Here is a 20,420-nt window from a genome sequence, read left to right as displayed (position 1 = left end):
CAATCTTGCAGCAACCTCAAAAGGTAGAGGATGGACTGTGTTGAGTCAGCTCCTGGCAGGAACTTCCCTTCCAAAGTAAAAATAGAAGAGGAAGATGGACTCACAATCCAATGTTTTTTTTTAAAGAGGAATCTGTGTGAGCTGCCAGAATGCCACGTGAGCAGCAAATGAGGAATACCCTTCCTCCTCCTCCTCAGTCCCCTCCAAACAATGGGATGATTTACAGTCTGCAGCTTTTCCCCAGTCAGCCTCTTTGGTTGGGGGTAGAGCAATGCAGGGACTGAAGGAGTTCAACTGTGTCTCCTTTTCCTGACAGAGTCCTGGCAGTGGCTTCTGCTTGCAACCCTCCCACCACTGAACTGCCTCTTCAGGTGAGGGAGTCCATAGGGTTACACAGAGCAAGTTGCCTTGTCCATCCAGATGTACATATTTGGATTTAAATAACGATATAAAATACTACAATGGGTTGGCTAAAAGACATGCTTGTTGGTATGTCCTACACCTTCCTATACCATCTTGGGTGCAAAAAAAAAATCATTATGAAAAGCATGTACAGATAAAATAGCACTGAGTATAAGTGGGGCTGCAACAATGTGGGGAGCTTGCATGGACCTTTTGCTCTGGAAAAGTTTCACCCGTGTTGGAGTGTTTAGAGTCCATGAACTATTCTTTTTAAATCAAACATATTTTTAGAAGAATTCCTAAATTATTCTCAAATATATATGTTGCATAGTACCTATCACAAAGTATCCTGATTCTGAGTAAGAGCCTTTGGCTGCTATTCTAACACAAATAACTATCTTTATTTCAGAGTGGCTGCTCCTAACATTTTGTCTCCAGGTTTTAAAGGGGTAATCAGGTTTTCATAGGTCGTAGCCCTAAGCGGTCATTCATATGTCCATTTACCACACTTGCACAACCAATTGTGGTAACTGTGCACACAGTTACATGCATTTCAGAAAAACTGTGCCTTAATATTTTTTTGCCTAATAAAATACTGTATGCAATAGATTCTTTTAAAATTTCAGATAACAGAAAATTAAACTGAAAACTCCTGAAACCAAACACTGTTGTGATGCAGTCATAAGAGGATAAAGACACACTAAACAAATCAAGTGGCAACAAAACATTGACAACAGAAAAACAGAAAAGGTGAAGGGGAAACAGAAAAGGTGAAAGGGAGGGATAGCTCAGTGGTTTGAGCATTGGCCTGCTAAACCCAGAGTTGTGAGTTCAATCCTGGTGGAGGCCATTTGAGGCAAAAATCTGTCAGAGAGTATGGTACTTGGTCTTGCTGTGAAGGCAAGGGACTGGACTTGATGACCTTTCAAGGTCCCTTCCACTTCTAGGAGATAGGCAATCTCCATTAATTTTATTTTTATTTTAGATGGAAAACTCTAATCTACAAAATGAAAACATAAATGAAATAAAACATACTGACAAGTGAGGTGCAAAACTGAAGATGTTCCAGCAGAAAAGTTCTTGTGGAAAACCTCACCATTTTTGGCTACTTCTGCTATGATGTTAGCTACTTTTGCTGGGCAGGAAGATTGTGGAGTCAACAGACTTGCAAACACCGGAAGAATTCCACTTTTTTGGATTTTTTCACTTGTCTCCGTATCTGAAAAACATATAAAACCAAAAAAGTCACTTGCATCATAACGTACAGCTTTTTTTAAAAAAGAGGGAAGAGAAAATTTTGAAAATGCACATGCACAAAAATTTAATGTAAATCTAGACATTGCTTAAAGGCAAGTCTCATGGCAACTACTTTGCTACATACAAGGCAGAGGTTGATCTAACAGTGTTCATCTAACAGTGCATATCTAATAGAGATGGACAACCTATGGCCCATTGCCCCCTGGCTGCTCCCCTCCTCCGTGTGCCTCTTACTCACCGGGGCACCAGAGTCCCACGCTTCCTGCTCCTCCAACCTCCCTCCCAGCAGTTTCAGAGCACCATGAATCACTTGATTCACTTCCTATCCCTGTTCCTCACCTTTCTTGCACAGCAGTCCTGTTCCAGAACGGGGGGGACGGGGGAACAGGGATGGAGTGTGAATCAGGCGAATCACGTGCTCTGAATGTGCTGAGAGAGAGCGGGAGAAGCAGGCGAGTGCAGGGCTCTGGTGTGTGAGAGCACATGGGGAAAGGGAAGTAGGCAGGCGGAGGGGTCATGGGACTGCGGGTGGAAACCCAGTGGGCTGTGAGCTGCTGTGGCCCACTGAAGTAAGGGAGGGCTACTCATGAAGCCCACCCACCATTCCTGTTTTCCCATCACTGATCTAAGACAATGTTTCAAAGCACTAAATATCAGTTCATATTTCTAAGGCAACTGTGTGGTAACTAAAAGTTTAGGATCATCCTCATTTGAAAAACAGATGGGGAAACTAATGCAGAGAGGGATAAGACAAAATCCTGATGAAAGTTTAGAGCACAAAAAGGTCTGTGGCAGTCCAACATCTTCAGGCAGGTCTATGCTACCGGTTAACTTGATCTAGCCTACATTGCTCAGGGGTGTTAAAAAGACACCGCCCTACTGTCCTCCAAGAGATGCAAGTTACAGAGACTCACGTGCTGTCCACAACAGCAGACACTCTCCTGCTGACATAGCTTCTGTCTCCTGAGGGATGCAGCAATTATGCCAACAGGAGAATTCTCCCCCAACCTCACAGAGTTTCTTCACCCAACATGCAGATGTGCCAATGTAGCACCTCTAGTAGAGACTGCTCAATGTTACGCTGAACAGGTGGTAAACAGAGCTGACCAATCATGGGGCAAGTCCACTTTGTACAAAAATAGAGGTGGAGGAGACCCACTCCTCTTGGAGAGCCATGTAGTCAATGCACGAGTCTGGAAGTATGAGGAAAGGAGACAGAGTATGTAGACATTGGTCTTCTCTCACTCTCCAGACACACTGGTGTGCTGGGAATTACTGTGCTCAGGCAGCAGTACGTACTCTTGGACTCCAGGGGCGAGGGCAGAAGAAATGAAACTGGATCTCTATGCTGAGTTAGGATCAAGTGTGTCAAGGAGGACTCTTACCTTTACATCTAGTGGTTGAGGGACATCTGTACACTGACAAGGCCCACCTTCCATTTTTGGATGATAATCTACTCTCAGAATTGAAAAACATCGGTAATCCTCAAAGGGATTAAAGCAAGAGGTACTACATACTAAGTATGTGTTCTTTCTCTATTGTCAAAGGTTTTTACATTTCAGATTAACATAAGTACAATATCCATATGATTAGAGGGCAGTTGTTATTTTGTCATTTTATAAATGCAACAGGACTTTTGTATTTCATCATTCATGCTACAAGTTACTGCATCCTCTAAGAATGTCAGTTCAGATGCAGTAATTGATTTTCTTGTGCAAAGCAGAACAAATCTATCTGAACTCAATTTGCTGTTTTAAATCTCTCCCTCTCTCTGGCAGGGTGGCGGTGTCTTGTAAATGCTACAAGTTATGCAACCACAGACGCTGGCTTCCAACTTTCCCTGGGGGTACTCAACCCCTGATCAGCCCAGGCCCCCCCTCCACTCCAGACCCCATCACCACTCCTCCCTTCCTGCTCCCAGTGTCTCCTGCACACCACAAAATAGCTGGCTGAAAGATTCAGGACAGAGGGGGAATAATTGATCTGCAGGCCACATGTGGACAGGAGATGCTGAGGGAGGGACAGGAGGGGAGCTGGGCTGTTGGTGGGTGCTCATTTTTTTTGCTGCATTTAACAGGGCTGGGGCGCCCTCGGAGTCAGCTATGCATGCAACCTTCTCACATCACTTCAAAACACTTCTTGTCAATACCAGGAGAAACTGGGGGTTGGATATGAGGTATAAACCAGTCTTGTAAGTAAGGGGGCATCTCACCACAGCTGAAGGTCTGACTCAGCACAAGTAGACCTATCCAAGCTAGCTTCAATCTAGCTGGCAGGGCTAAAAATAGTAGTGAGGCTGTGGCAGCATAAATAGCGACCTGAGTAAATAGCAGGATATCAGATAGGCTTGCACAGCTCATGCTAGCTAGACCATGTGCTGTTGCCACATCTTCATGGCTATTTGTATCAGAGCTAACTAAGTTAAAGCAGCACAAGCTGCAATCTCACAGCCTGAATGCAATGGTAAGTGTAGGATGCTTAAGAGTTGAGCAGAGAGTTAACTAAATACTATCAGCTGCAATTTCCCTTTCATCACCCTCTATCCACATTGGCTGCTGCAAGTAAAGCAACAGAAGATGTCCTAAATTAAGTGAGGTAGGACAACAATAATAATAACTGCACTTTGCATTTAATATCATGCCTTTCAAATCAGGATCTCAGATTGATGGGGGGTATTGTCTTTAAATGGGGAAGTGAGGGCCGTGAATCCTAAGTAGAGCTGGTCAGAAAAGGAGTCAATTTTTTTCATGAAAACTTAGGGGGTCCCCCAACCAAATGTTCTACAGGCCATAAATTGGTAACCTCTAGGTTGGGAAAGAAGAACTCTGGATCTGGATTCTGTCTTTGTCACTGACTTGCTATGTATGACCTAGAAGTCATGCTCTGCCTCAAAGTCCTTATCTATAAAATGGTGACAACATCTGGTTATTACTGAACAGGGATTCATTAACTAATATTTTACAGCACTTTCAACAGCAACATATGAGATAAGTGCTACTTATTATTAATCTATTTACAGGCTTACAAGTTGTGAGTTTTCAGATATGCTGAGGAACCTAATATCATCCCAACAGAAGCTTAAAGATCCATTTAGAAGACATTACAAATGACTAAAGCACACACTTGGCAGGTAAGTTTTCGAATAGTTGCATGGATGAAAGAGATGATTTACATACACACAAAAATGCTCATCACTGATAAAAAGAGTTCCAGAGAGTAGTTTCATTTGTATCCATGGGATAACAGTCCTCTTTGATTTCAGCAACTGAAGTAGAGTTCTACTGATCCGTTTAATGTTAGCCACAATTAGTATGCAGGAGGCGTTAATGTGGTTTCACTTGCCACATTACTGAGATATACAGTATCCAGTCTTATTTTTACAGCCTTCAGTTTGATGGACTCATTACTGTGCAATGCATAAATTACAAAAATAGAATAAAATACATCCTGCATCCTGCAAGAAGTGAGGGAAATAAATTAAATGGTGCTCCAGGCAAGTTATGTGCAGCAAATACACTCTGATTTATTTTATTGAGATAAGCAAGTGAGTGCCAATAAAATTACACTCGTCAGCTCATTAGACTTGGGCTGGAAATCTAAGTATCAGCAGGAGTGAATGAAAACAGAAATGGGTCTTTTTCTTACTAATCAGCATTATTGAAACCACTACCACATCTCCTCCCCCTTTCAGAACCCAAAATGCCTTCCCCTGCTTCCTCCCCTTCATACACTGACCCCCATCACCTAGGTAGAGTACTGACACTAGGATTTCTCAAGCACAAAGACAATGGTAGGGACTAGTTAGCATGTCCAGCAGTACTTCCAAGCTACTGGGGGCATGGCCATGCCTGCCATTCCACCTCACCTTGCTAGTAGCTGACAGCAAGCACTGTGGGAAATACATGTTCTACTTTCATGGACAAGTGGAAGGAAGGCTCTACAATACACACTACTTATAGCACACCCTGTGGCACTTGGCCTGCAGCTGTCTGATAGAGAGTCGTAGAGCATCTCCAATCATCCACTGCAACTCTGAGCAGAATCCACCCTCAGTGCTCCTCACAATTTAGCTCATTGTGCAGAGCACATAAACTCACCTGAAGTCAAGTCGAGAGCACTATATTGGGATAGTATATTTAAGGAGAAAACTTATTGATCTTGTGGCATCTGATCAGATGGTGAAAATGAAAGTGCATTAGTACACACTGCTCTGTATTGTTATCAAGCAGAACCCACGACTGATGCATGTCCTCTGGAACAGTAGTTGAAGAATAAAGGGGTATCTGACTCTTTAGCATATCTGGCACGTAAATATCTTGCAATGCCAGGTACAACAGTGCCATGTAAAAGCCTGTTCTCACTTTCAGGTACATTATAAACAAGAAGCAGGCAACATTATCTCTTGCAAATTGTAACCCAACTTATCTGAGTGACTGGCAGAATAAGAAGTAGAATTGAGTGGACTTGTAAGCTCTAAAGTTTTACATTGTTTTGATTCTGAATACAGGATTTTTTTGTATATAATTCAGTATTTGTAAGTTCCACTTACGAGATTGCACTAGAGTACTTGTATGAGATGAACTGAAAAATACATTTTTGTTTTTTACAGTAAAAAAATTTGTAATAAAAAATTAAAACAGTAAACACTGTATTCTTTGTTATAATTGAAATCAATATATTTGAAAATATAGAAAATATCCAAAATATTTTAAATAAATGGTATTCCATTATTGCTTAACAGTGCAATTAAGTGACTAATTACAGGCAGTTCCCGGGTTACATGGATCCGACTTACATCGGATCCCTACTTACAAACGGGGTGAGGCAACCCCGCACTAGCTGCTTCCCTCCAGCAGACCAGGGAGATGCGAAGCGAGAGGCCCCCTCTCCCTCCCCCCCAGCAGACCAGGGAGACGCAGAGCGGCTTTTCTCAGCAGACACCTCAGCTTGAGAATAAAGGACTGAGGGAAGTGAGGTGTGGGAGAATAAAACTGAGCTCTGGAGAAATGTTTGGCTAGAGTTTCCCCTACAATATGTACCAGTTCCGACTTACATACAAATTCAACTTAAGAACAAACCTACAGTCCCTATCTTGTACATAACCCGGGGACTGCCTGTAGTTTAATCACTTGACAGCTCTAGTTAAGATTCTGCAGTCTTTAGGAGGCACTGTAACTTTGGTCTGAACTGTGGAGGACTGCTGCTGCAGGCAGAATTAAAAAAAAATCAACATATATTGTTTTCCTTCACTCTTGGGTTTCCCTCTAATAACCAAGAAGGGACTAGCTGATGAGTCTTACCCACCCAAATGATGTCTTACAGCCTTCTTAGACTAACCTGCAGAAGAGGGGAATGGAGTCAGAAATGATGAATAACATCTGAAAACTATGGAAGGCTAAGTCAGTTTGTTTTTATTTGTTCTGGAGTCATATAGCATATTACATGCATTTATGGAGTGGTACTGCCAGGGTGATTTTAAACACCAATCCTGGTTTGCTTGTTTGTTTTTGTCCTGCAGAATCCCAGCCTTTGAAAAATTATGCTCCCACAGCTTATGGAGGCTGATGTACCCACAGGCCATGCTGAGTAAGAAAAATATTTCGTACTAAGAACTGTAAAAGTGTTTAGCAGTGTAAACAGGTAAAACAGTGTAACCTCTCCCCCACCTTCCCTATTTGTTCCTTTGGCAGGCCCAGGAGAAGACTAGTCTGATTTTCTGTGAATCTATGGTGGGACTATTATTACCTGTTACTATGAAAGAGTGTATAGAGAAAAAGGATACTATCCCTTTAAGGGACAAGCAAGTGCCTGCCACCTAAGAATGATCTAGGACGCCCTGTCCTGCCTTTGGAAATGAGCTATATAAAGAGGAACAGAAAGTAGCAAGGAAAAAAGGAGCAGAAGGCAGGCTGTCTGCAGTGGATTGCAGTTACTCTCTTCTGACACCAGGAGACAAGCCTCAGTTGACTAAGGCCACTTCGTCACTTCCCGGAAGATCGACGCTAAAGCAGTCGATCTTCTGGAGTTTGATTTAGCGGATCTAGTAAAGACCTGCTAAACCAAACACTGAGGGCACCCTGGTGACGCTGGAACTCCTACTCCTCATGAGGAGTAAAGGAAGTTGACAGGAGTGTTTCCTGCTGTAAGGACAGCGCTGAAGCTTGGCTTAAGGTACATCGACTCCATCTGTGTTTTTTTAATGTAGCTAGAATTATATATGTTAAGCCAAACTTTGACTGTAGTGTGGACCTGGCCTAAGATTTGGATTTGGACAGTAAGTTTGGAAGGGTTGAAATCAGGCTGTGATGAACTGTATCTATTGTAATGATTCTTGGCCTGCAAGTTTAATAAAAAGGAACATGGCATCTGGTTATTGTGTGTTATCTTCTTCTTGCCTTTGGCTGTTAAAACTGAATCTACTGCTGCTCCACTAGGAGAAATCAAGGTGGGGTGGACATGCAGTGCTACACTGGGGCACAAGGGGGTGCTCAGAGACTTTATCTCTACAAGTACATGCTAGACACTTTCCAAGCTTGTTGGTTTTTAATAAATGTTTCAGGCATTAATTTTTATTAAGGCCCTATTGTGTTACAATACACTATTGTATAATAATGCTTGTTAATCATGGTGTGTTCAGCAAAGCTAAAATCCAGCTGAATCACATTTTCACTGCTTATAGGTCTGCTGAGACAGAGGGAAGGAGAACTGTGTAGACACAACACCAGCTCTAACTATTCTCAGGAATGCCTGAGGAAGATAACAGGCCCTAGATAAATCCCTTCACCGCTTGTTAAACTGTCTGTGGCCTTACAGATCCTGCACAGTGGGCAGCCTGATATTCCAGAGCCACTTTTCAAAATCCCTTTGGTGTAAAGAGACTTGAGAAGCTTTTTTTGATGGCTTTATTTTCAGCCTATACGCATGCACCCATAGTGCTTTTGAAAACTGTCACCAATCATAGAATGCACATCATCTGTTACTAATGTGTACGTGCAACAGCTCCTTTGATAATCAGGCCCATTGTATGCAACATAGTGTTATGAGCTTGGTGAAATGTTGTTATGGGTTGAGTTAAAATTTCATTGAGAATGACAGGTGTGAGTTCATACTTGAATTAACATAACTGTAATCATAAATTCCAATCTGGGTCAAAAGGGGGGTGTGTGTGAATCCGCGCTGAGGCATCAGGTGGCATATGGGGGATTGTTTGTTTTTTTGTTTGGTGAGGGGTGTCTGTGAAGAGAGATCGCAGTAACTCCTCACTTAACAGTGAAGGTTGTCTGTTAGAGCACACATGCTCATTTCAAGATATACAATGCTTCCTTATAATGTATAATTGGCGGCCTGCTTTGTCTACTATATGGAGGATTTTCTGAAAAAGCAGCCTGTCCTTTGGGGGTTTAGAACCAGGGTGAGTGGTAAGGTATGCAACTAGGCAGCTGCACTTCAGCTGCCCCTCCCCCTACAGCTCCTACCCCCTTGCTTGAAGCTGCTCCTGGGATCCTCCTGCTTGCTGTGTGGGAAGGGGAGGGAAGAGGAGACAGCCACTGATGTCAGGATGGCCCCCTACCCTCTATCTAGATCCCCCACTTTGTTTTCCATCTCCACAAAGCAGGATCTCACAGCTACAGAGTCTTGTGTCTGGACTTCCAGGTCTTCTTACAAGGGCAGTGTACTTTAAGTGGAGTCAGCATATTTAAAGGGGCAATACGTCTCTCTCTCTTTCTCTCTCTCTCAAACACACACACACACATACACATACACACACACACACACAGTGTGTGTGTCGCTGCCTCTCACACTTGGCATGGGTAGCCATGTATGTATTGCCAGCAGAACAGTGTGGGTTCATCATCATGTTCAGTTTATGCAGGGAACTGTTTGCAGCATCCATTATGTATCCTCCCTCTTGCCTCAGTCCCTGCCACTTCTAGAATGTGAGGCTACATTAACAACATGTTAACCCTTGAGGGCTCAGCTGAGCGCAAGTTCATCATTTAGTAGCAAGGCATGACCTGAGAAATATCCCACCCTCTGACTCCACCACCTCACCTAAGCTTCACAATCATCCTTGCTTGTGCACAGTATTAAATTGTTTAAAATTTATACTGTATATGTATATATTGCCTTTTGCCTGCTGAAAAAAAATCTAACAGGTAAATTGGATTAGCTTAACATTATATTGATTAAAGTAGCATTTTTCAGGAACATAATTACAATATTAAATGTCTGTCTACTGTATACAAAACAGTAGACAGAAAAAGCGAGGCAAAAAAGCCAAGAAGCCTGGGAATTGTGAGCTAAGAGATTGCTCCTTTTATTCTTGGTTACTTCTGCAATGAAAGAGACAGAATTTTGTACATTTCTTGTAAATAAACAAGTCTGCATCAAAGAAAATACCAGACTCCATTAATTTCTACTTCCAACTGCTATATTCCCACAGCCCAGAAATCTGATAAGGCACTTGGGCTATATAGGGGCAACAACAGAATACAGGTTGAACCTCTCTAAACCAGGAATCTGTGGTCTGCCAACATCCGTGGTCTACCAGGATGTTCTAGGACCAGAGTCCCGAAGGAGGACTAGTGGCTGGCAGGGCAGCAAGCTGCCAGTGGGGCCTGGAGCCTCATGTGCATCGGGGGGCTGCCCGGTGGGGCTGGGAAGCCTGGTGCAGGCAGTGGGGCTAGAAGCCCAGTGGGGTCAGCAGGGCATGCGGGGGGGGGGGGGAGAGGGGGGCAGCTGACAGGGAGGCCAGCAGCTGGGCCAGGGCTGTGGGGACAATGGCAGAAGGGCCAGAAATGACCTCTCCTGGTCCAGCAAAATCCCTACTGGAGGTCTTGAGAGTGCCAGACGAGGGAGGCCCAACCTGCATTATAAAAGAGTGAGAAAAAAACTGAGAAATGGGATTAAAGCTTAGCCTTCCTGCCATTGCTATGTATGAGCACAGAGAGTATGTTAGATCACACAGGACTAAAACCCTCTTAATAACATAGCAGGGTGATTAAAATGTGAATTTTCTTGCTTTTCATGCTTCATGCAGTGCCTGTCGTGGGAAGAATGAAGGGGTGGTGGGTAGCCACTTCTGTTAGGCTACAGATCTGAATTGCAGAGCAGAGCACCAGGGCTATGTGACTGGTTAATTAAGTAGTAGAAATCACATCAGAAAAGAACCAGAGACCCTCAAATGAAGCTGTTCATTCTCTCTCAGCTATATTTTCTGTTCACTTTATGTTTCATTCTTTATATCTTCTGTATCCTTTCTTCCCTCTTCAAGTATTAAAAGAAGGGTGGAGGAAGGATAATTTAGAAGAAATGTTGCTACTTGGCACTTGCTATTAGGAGAGAAGTACTGAAATTCAGTTACTGCTCCCTTGAACAATTAGTTTAAGTTGCACCATTATTTTGGTGCAAGAAAGCATTTAGAATGAGCTTCAATACAGATGGCTAGAGATGGAATAATTCCCACAGTTCAGAACTTCACAGGGAAGAGGGAGTACACAACAGAATTATAATTAAGCAACTTCACTGTTGCTTTCTTTATTAAACTAGCCATGTTGTGATATATTGTTTTGAAAAATGCACATATTGTTTCTGCAAGGACATTTTATAACCCTCCTGCAGCCACCACAGAAAATTACATTGACTTCTCAATGTCACTCCCACATGAACGCCTCATAGGGAGAGGAGGATGAATGGATAAATAAGTTATGATGAACCACATGCAACACAACAGAAAGCATTCCTTTTACTCTTTTAGCAAGCTGGGTGAGGGACGGGGACAAGAACAATCTTATTGCCTGGCACAGCCTCAAATCTACAAACAGATGCACAAACCAAGAACATATATTTACAGTACATTGCCTACCACAAGGAACACTGGGCATGTCTGACTTTCATTGTCCTCCTGACTTATTCTCTGATGCCCATTCAAATATAGCTTCTAGTCTGACTAAAGGAACATAAAAAGTGGCTAATAAAGAACATGCCTCACCATTACTGAACCTAAAAAAAGCATCCTGCTTTTGGACAGCCATTTTACAGAAGACTGCTCCCAATAATATTATTATCCCTCTTTGTATACAGAGATAAATATGAATGTATAACTTCCTATTGGCATGTCCTCCCCCATTAACTACTCCCCACAAACATGTTATTTGTTGGGAATCTGATTCTCCATCTCCCCTACAAACTGGATCCTTCTCTGTTAGCTGTGTGTTTCCAGCATGTCTGTTGGTACAACAGTGTCTACATTCTGTTCAGCCTCCTTCAGCAGCAGCTGAGAGATGCCACCCTTGTTTCTAATAAAGAAGTAGAGTCATGGTGTATGGAGATTTCTAGGGTCATGTCTACATGTATAGTGCTGCAGCAGCAGAGCTGGTGAAGATGCTCGGATGTGAGAGAGCTCTCCCATCATTAACACTTCCATGAATGTCAGAAGCTACGTAAGCAGGAGACAGCTGTGCACATTGGCGCTTATGCCAGCATAATTTATATTTCTCAGGAAAGTGGTTTATTCACACCCTTAAGTGACATAAATGATGCCGGCATAATCTGTAGACAGACCCTAAGTAAAATATCAGATTCAAGATTTTTGAAAGATAAACCAACCTGGATTGGGCCAATAGTCTAAAACCTCTTCCCAAACATTAATTAAATGTAATCTGAGGGGTGAAAATCACCCTTTAAATAGTCTGTCATAGACATAAACTGTCTCATTAGTACATATATATGCACACGAGTACTTGGAAGTACTTCACAAGGAAGTATAGCTAATATCCAACTGGGCCACTTACCCATCTGCCAACAGTTTGATCAATAAGTTGTATATTCAGTTTTACTTTATATGCTAAACTTGGGTGAAAGTCTTTGTCTGTCCTTTCTCATATTTCTACCCATCTAACTTCTGTGACCTGGGCAAGACACTCAGTCTCCCTGAATTGCACTTTTCCCCTCTGTAAAATGGGAATGTCTGGTATATACCAGAAAATTAGGCCCATTTTGTCAAGGGTGGTGAAAAATCCATACCGCTGAGCAGCATTTGTGTAAGATAACCTAATTCTTCCATCAACCTAGGGCTATCTAAGATAATCCCTGAGTAGATAGCCCTAGGCTGATGGAAGAATTCTGTTGATCTAGCTACTACTGCCTTTCAGGTATTCTCCAACAGGAGAATATCTGTCATCAAAAGAACTATCTGCACTAAAAGCACAACCACTAGCCGATGTTCAAAATGGTATATTGAAAAAAGTGCACACTGGTGAATAAATCATGTCTCAAATCTATAGCTGCTTTTTTATCATTAGATACAATTATATTCCAGTGGGCCAGAGAATGTATCCAAATCTCTATTCCAAAAATTCTCAAATTATTAATCTTTGGCAAAAAACTTTTGGGCAACAAACTCATAAAAGGATGATGCTGGCTAAGAAAATCCAGAAAGCTTCCTACAAAATGAAAATATATATGTATTTTTAACAATTAAAATGTTTTCCTGTTACTAATTCTATTTACCTAAAATGGTTAAAAATGAACATTTACAATCATATACATTTCTTCCTCTTTAAGGCACTTATTTTTTTCATTTTCTTCACATGGACAACGATTGGACAGTAATTTTAACTTTTATACCCAGTTTCACTATCTGGTTCTCACATGCTTCCAAAATGCAGAATGCCTGGGTTGCAAGGCATGGATGTGTGTTTGTGGATAGTTATGTCCAAATCAAAACCTTTTTCCATTACATTTAAAAATATACTGTAGATAAAAATACAATATATTAGTACAGATTTTGTAAAACTATTTTGAATATAAAATCTAAATATTCATATTAAGTTGTTATATACTGTCCTTTAATTTCCTTATGCATTTCACTCTTCATTGGAAAGCTCATATTTAGATGACCCTCGGCAGAGACATTGTACTCAGGAACAAAATGAAAATATAACCACTAAAGAAATACACTCTCTCTCTCGCTCTCTTTCCTCAGCTCACTGTGACTCACTGTTATATAAGAATTGGAACTGATGGTGATCCTTAAAGACAGACTAAAAAGCAGGCTTTGTCTTTTGGCCCTTAATCTGTAAATGCTTCACCATGTGCACAGCTTTACATAGGTGAGTAAAACCTACTTGAATCCTCCTTAAAGTTAAAAAAAAAATTGCAGGATCAAGGCTTTTCTTTATATTCATTTTTCTTTCTGTGCTATTGAAAACACAGTATGTAACTGTTTACAAAATATGTAATGGCACTGTACATGCTGAGCCAAATTACAAGTACCAGCAATTTCCTCTGAAGTCAACAGGAATTAGAGCCTCAGCACCTCTATCAATTCAGATCATTATATTTTGTATATTAGTTTTCATTCAATTTTTTAAAAATCAATCCTGGTCTCTCATTTCCTGTTCAGCTTTATTCTCCTTTCCTAGCTCCTTTTCTACTTCCATCTTCCTCTCCCTTCACCTCCTCCTTATTTGGGCATTCTTCTTCACCACACAGGGCCATGGGGCTTAATCCTGCCTCTAATTAGACACTATTTAGACATTCAGGTTAACTTTTAAGCCTATTGGTGTTTGGAGGAACAGGGCCTCCCTGACTCTGGAAAGTTAAAATGACTATCACAGAGCACTGCCAAGATACAGGAAGGAAACAAACAGAAACAGAAGAAGTACTCTTCTCTCTGATCTTCAGTAATAACTGTAGGTCAATAAAAACATTTCAGAGAGAAGTCTGATCTTTTAACATGCTGTTGAGGTTCTTTTGTGGACTTCACGGATCTGATTTGATTACTTTTTTTTAAAAGGTATGTACATTTGCTATGAGACAATAGGATGGCTACATGTACAAAAAATCCTAGGGGAATCCTCCAAAAGCATCTCTCTCCCAACCTATGCAAAAGAGAACATTACCCACCTCTATGGCACAATGCTAAGTTCCTAAAACCATAAAAGATTCTCCATGGGGTAAGAACCTGAACAGGGAAGAGTATGCATATGCTTGCTTAACTGCCTGGTTCTTGCTCATATTGTTCAAGGTCTAAGATGATCATCATATGTGAGGTTGGTAAGGAATTTTGCCCCAGCTCAGACTGGGGGAGGTTGCCTTTCTCTGCCACAAAGTGTGCTGTGTAAGTCACTTGCTTGAATTGTCTGGGGAAATAGGGTTGCTAAATGGTTTCAGCAAAAATACCGGACACACTTGACATTACATCACAATCTATATTACGTCTTATTTAGAAAATACCGGACATCTCTATTTTCTCATATATATTTTCTCAGTTTGTTTCCCGAACAGAAAGCTCAAATACTGGACTGTCCAGTTCAAAACTGGACACCTGGCAACCCTACTGGGGATATCTTAAATCACTTTCCTGCCATTGTAGGGGCCTCGGGCACTGATGCATTTGGTCCTCCCTATTCTCTACTTGTGGCATGTAATTGTTTAGTCTCCTGTGGGCTGCAATACTGTGGTTTAATTTTGATTGTTGTGTTTTGTGTGCAGGTGCTGGGTGGTGTTGATGTTAAGAGACAGGTAATCCACTAACAGTGTCATTAATGACATTTTTATTGACTACATGATTAACTGATAAAGGAAGGCTTCCTCAGTCCCGGCTTACACCAGGTCCAGGAGCTATCCCGGTGCACCTCTGCAGATTAAATGTAGTAAGAGCTGGGTGCTCCTGCCAGATCTAGCAGCTCCTTTCTGTGGGGACCCCTGTCTGCAGGGGGGGGGCAGAGCAGCAGCCCTGTCCATGGGGAGCCCCAACTCCCTGCTGAGATCCCCCCCACAGACAGGGGCTACTGCCAGAACAGCCTCTGTTCGTGGCCAGCCCGAGCCACCGCAAACAGGAGCTGCTTTGTGGCTCCCGCTGGGACCCGTGCCGCAGGCACAGGTTGGTTTGCTGCACAGGTTACTTCGCAGCAGCCTCTCCTCTCACTGCGCTGCTCTGATAGGCAGTAGCATGGGGGCAGGGAGCAGACGGCACTGTGGAGACGGTGCTGGGAGGAACTGGCTCTTTAAATGTAGAAAAAGCTGCCTGAGCAGTTCTGGCTCATATCGGCTCCAGGACTGCTGCAGCTCTGCCTCCCCTGTCCCTCTCTCCCTCATGTACCATGGAGATGGTGTTGGGGGGAATCGGCTTTAAAGCTGGCTCCCCCCCCAACACCGGCTCCTGCTCTCCCCCTCTTTTCTGCCTCTGACACAGCCTATGACACAGAGGCAGCAGCAGGGGGGCCAGCTGGGAAGACTACTCAAGTAGTTGCTTACATCCCTAGCATGGAGCTGGCTTTTAAACAGCTCCCTGCTCATGTGGAGCTGCCTGCCTCCCTGCACTGCTGCCTCTGCAGCTGCGGGGGCGGGAGGGAGGGCAGTGTTCCCTGTAAGCTGAGTGCTTGGGCGGCCCCCCCAGGAGATATTCAAATGTCACCCACCTGATTAGCAGAGGGCCCACTGCTGGTGGCATGTGTTTCTACTGGTGGTGCACGTCTGCACATGCCTCAGTGCACATAACAAAATTTATTCTGCACATGGATAGACAAAATTAGAGGAAATAATGGGCAAGGGGAAATAGGAGCTGGTGCTTGCGGGAAGCTGCTCCACTCCCGCCCATGTAAATGTGTATATCCACTGAAAATTTCAGTGGTTACGTGTTTACATAAGTAAGTGCATTTTAACATCCCTACCTCTAAGCACTCTATGGTACTGGTTCTCAACCACGAGTACGTGTATCCTTGGGGGATATACAGAGGTCTTCCAGGGGAACATCAATTCACCTGGATATTTGCCAATTTTTATAAGAAGCGAGGTAAAAATCACTCGCAAAATAACTACCAACTAAAATTTCATACACAATGACTTGCTTATACGGCTCTATATATGTAATGTAAGTACAATATTTATATTCCACTTTATTTGTTTTATAATTATATGGTAAAAATGAGAAAGTGAGCAATTTTTCAGTAAAAAGTTGTGCAATATCATTTTATATTTTTGTGTCTGATTTTGTAAGCAAATAGTTTTTAAGTGGGGTGAAATTTGGGGTTACAAAAGAAAAATCATACTCCTGAAAGGGGCAGGAGTCTGGGAAGGTTGAGAGCCACTTGAAGTTTGTAAAAAAATCCTTTATCTTATTCTGAAATGTGTATGCTAATTTTTACATTTCAATTACATGCCACAGATTTCTAGATCTAGGAACAGAAGGCTGGGAATCAGTAGACATTTCTAGGACCCTACTCTGACTATATTGCAGCCAAAAATAACTAACTTTCTCCACAGACTTCTGAAGTTTTGTTCTGTCAAATATGGGTTATTTATTTCTGTTATAATCTCTTGTGTCTGAAATACCCTAGAGTGACTGAGCTAGGAATAAGCTTTTCGGATACTGTCTGTTCCAGAAGGCCTCTAATTTAGTTGAAAGCCGGTGTTCTGTCTTGCTTATCGTTTCCCCAACAGTCTTTTTCATGCACCTCTTCATGACCCTTTGTTTTTAGATAGGCTGAATAAAATTTATAAGGCTGATCTTCAACTTTCCAACTGGCATAGCCCAACTTAATTCATATGATGATTTACATCAGCTGTGATGCTGACCCATAAATTTTATAGTATACCTCCTCCATGTGGTTGCATGTAATAGATTTACTCCTAGTGCATCAAACTCACACAGAAGGTCAGCATGCTCCAAAGTAATATTTAAAACCATCCCCATCTTGTCATGAAATACTTTGAGATAGATTTAAAATCTGCTGTTTTGTATGTTTTATCTGTAAATTTGGACACAGTTTGAAATAATATGATTTCTTAAACCATCGACATTCCAGAGTATAAATGTTTTATCCCTTCTTCCTGTTGAAAAACGTTTGTTCAGGAACATAAGTGCAAGGGAATGTTTTTAAGACTGTACCTGTCTTTTATCAAAGCAGGGATTCGTTCCACTTTACAAAAGAATGGTTTATGCTTTATCCCATTTTCTTCCATTTCTTCCACTGATAGAGGCCTTCTGGGTTGAAAATATCTGAGCCAAAGCCATAAACAGATATAAAATCTTATCCATCTTTATTATCTTATTGATCATATTCCATATATGAAATGTTTGGCTCTAATCAGGCTGTCCTCTAGGTTAATTTTGGATAATAATCCCAGGGATCTGGTGTTTATCAAAGATTTTTCCTACCTAATTCAGTAACATTCTTCTTTTCTTTCCCCAAGTACACTAGGGTTCCAAGGTTGGCCACTGAACAATTTTGGATTAGATTATATAAACACAACCCTAATGCTTTAAAATGGTATTTGTCACAAATTCTTTTAAACATCAGGCCTCTTCAAAGTCCAGAGAAATTTCATTATGGCTGCATAAATTCTAATTATGTACGGTATCTGATATCTGAATAGACAACATCAAAACATAAAATACAAGAACTGACTTATCATCTGTTTTGTGTGTCTTCTCTCCAGCCACTTTGCAATCAATGTATTTGAAGTCTGGACTCCAGTTTGGCGTTTCTGAGGGAGGTCCAGGAAATCATTTTTATGAACATCTGCCAAGTTATTGGAAGTCTGATTTTCTAATTACCATGAATGTACAGAAATATTGCATTTATTCTGTATTTTTTAAATAGCATGGGATGAATCTTTCTAATTCCAGAACTACCCTGGAACCAATGCTAGGGCCTTAATAAATAATTATAGTAAATCTAGATTTATTACAGTCTGATATATTATGCTCTTTAGTAAAAGCTTTGTGGATGAAATTCTAGCCAGACTGAAGTCAATGAGAGTTTGTCATTGACTTCACCGTGACCACGATTTCACCCTGTAATTTCAATACAATATTTACACTAACCAGCCTTGTTAGTTGCTCAATGGCTAAAACAAAGAGGATTTATCTGCTTTTTTCTTTTAACTTAGAACCAAAGTCCACTGTTATATTCACTGGGTTAAATCTGGTCTAAATGAGAGTAGAATTTGACCCGTAGAGAGGAGTTCTCATTAACCAAAGCCTCTGGCTACAATGCTATTGTATAGTGCAAAAATTCAGTTTAAATGTTGGGCCAAACTTTTTTTTTCCTAACCATATGAATAACAACAGACACCTAACTTACTCATTGCCAACTAAAAAGACTACATCACAATGCATTTGCGGGGGGAGGGAGGGAAGAAGTGCTAAGGTTGGGCATTCAACCTTATCTTTACTCAGAAATTGAGTAAGCAGAGTTTCACCTCTGTAAAAATATTCTTGAGAATCTCTCATGACAAAGACAAAGGAAAAGCATCTATCAGTAAATAAATAAAGTTCTAATGCACATATGCATTAAGAAATTACATATTCATAAAATGTAGAGGCTAAGGACAACCCAGAAAAGGGTGCATCTACACTGCACCATAGCTCGAAATAAAATATGCAATTTGAGAAATGCAAATTGCATATCTTATTTCAGCCTTATTTCAAAATAGCTTATTTCATAATTTGGCGCTGTCTAAATAGCACCAAATTTTGAAATAACCTGATATTCTGAAAAGTCCCTTACTCCTCGTGGAATGAGGTTTACAGGGATGTCAGAATAGCGAGCCTGTTATATTTTGAAGTAACGGGCGTGCTGTGAAGACTCGGGAAAGCTATTTCGGGATACTCTGGTATCTCGAAATAGCGTTGCAGTGTAGACATAGCCAAAGACACTAAGCCAATGCGAATCTAAAGAAGTCTGATAGAGGTATGTAGTCTGATAATATAATGGAAATAGGGAAGCATATTTTAAACCTCAGAAATGAGCATTCCTCCTACTCACATATCCTCTGCTACTCTGCTTAACAGCAAGCACTCATCAACTTATCCTGTCAAACTTTACAAGCAGGCTGCCACTGACAGATAAGAAAAAAACCACAGAAGACTAAGAAGAAACCAGCCAAAGAAAAACACCCCAGGACTTCAACATGGTAAAAGAAGTTAAAACTGCCAAGGATTAGATGTAAACTCTAGCAATGATTTTACTGGGATATGGAAATGCTTTTGTTTTTTAAGATGCCAACAGTTTCTCCTATTAATCACCAAAATGGTTAGACCATGTATTCTTGAATAGAAAAGAGGCTAAACACTGATAAACAGCAGAGTAGGGGGATTTAATTGGATTTAAGATTCTTAATATTTGTAACTGGCCTGATTTCAGAGCTCCTGAAATGGCTTTTTCTACTTCAATATTTTCTTCTATTTCATAGGATTTATTTAAGAATGCTTACTTTGCCCAATTATAAACTGCTTGATTATTAATAATAACTGGCAGGTGCTATCTGCCCTTTCACAAATTCTTTTGCCCAATTATAAATAGTTTAAGTGTCTATGAGACACTAAATTGGGCTCACAATAAATTTCAGATATAATATGGCTTAGAAGGATTAGATTTATCCATAAACACGGGTAAATATCAGTTTAATGGTTCACACACAACCCAATGAAAAAATATTTCTATCTAGAATAATCAACATTTGCAAATAGGCAAATAAAGAAAAATGCTGCTTATTAACTGATTGGAGCTTGATTTAAGGATGCTTACATTATACATTTTGACATTTGCAGATGACAATTTGTGTCTTATATTCTATTTCCGTTCGAAAGCAGTAACTTTTGGAATCTCAATGTCAACTGTTCTTTCATAATTGTCTGATCACTAATGCCTGCTCACTTGATAATTTCTCACAACTGTGAAAATGTAAATAGATAATAATAAAAAAACTTAAAAATAAACACTGATCTCATCTATTGAAATTATTTAAAA

General features: G+C 41.0%; 1 protein-coding gene and 1 long non-coding RNA gene across 11 annotated transcripts in view; one reads left to right on the top strand and one right to left on the bottom strand.

Annotated features, from left to right (window-relative positions):
- RAP1GDS1 (Rap1 GTPase-GDP dissociation stimulator 1) overlaps nucleotides 1-20,420 on the bottom strand; it is a 157,272-nt gene that overhangs the window by 73,135 nt on the left and 63,717 nt on the right. For 4 of the 9 annotated variants that reach the window (XM_075929642.1, XM_075929637.1, XM_075929639.1 and 1 more), the window contains exon 3: nucleotides 1,499-1,630. In XM_075929642.1, the coding sequence (XP_075785757.1) occupies nucleotides 1,499-1,630 (132 nt within the window). Of the gene's footprint in view, nucleotides 1-1,437; nucleotides 1,631-20,420 lie in introns of those variants that run through there. The other 5 variants (XM_006130130.4, XM_006130131.3, XM_075929640.1 and 2 more) reach the window with 3 other exon arrangements.
- LOC142829543 (uncharacterized) lies at nucleotides 4,006-20,335 on the top strand. 2 transcript variants are annotated; one of them, XR_012904037.1, is made up of 6 exons: nucleotides 4,006-4,122; nucleotides 4,679-4,789; nucleotides 7,178-7,245; nucleotides 13,646-13,772; nucleotides 15,157-15,186; nucleotides 18,106-20,335. It is a non-coding gene; the product is annotated as an uncharacterized LOC142829543 (long non-coding RNA). The 2 variants fall into 2 exon arrangements; XR_012904038.1 differs by having other exon boundaries at nucleotides 4,033-4,254.

This window comes from Pelodiscus sinensis, chromosome 5, assembly GCF_049634645.1.
Source record: "Pelodiscus sinensis isolate JC-2024 chromosome 5, ASM4963464v1, whole genome shotgun sequence".
Lineage (NCBI taxonomy): Eukaryota > Metazoa > Chordata > Testudines > Trionychidae > Pelodiscus > Pelodiscus sinensis.
This window is presented reverse-complemented; position numbering and strand designations above follow the sequence as displayed.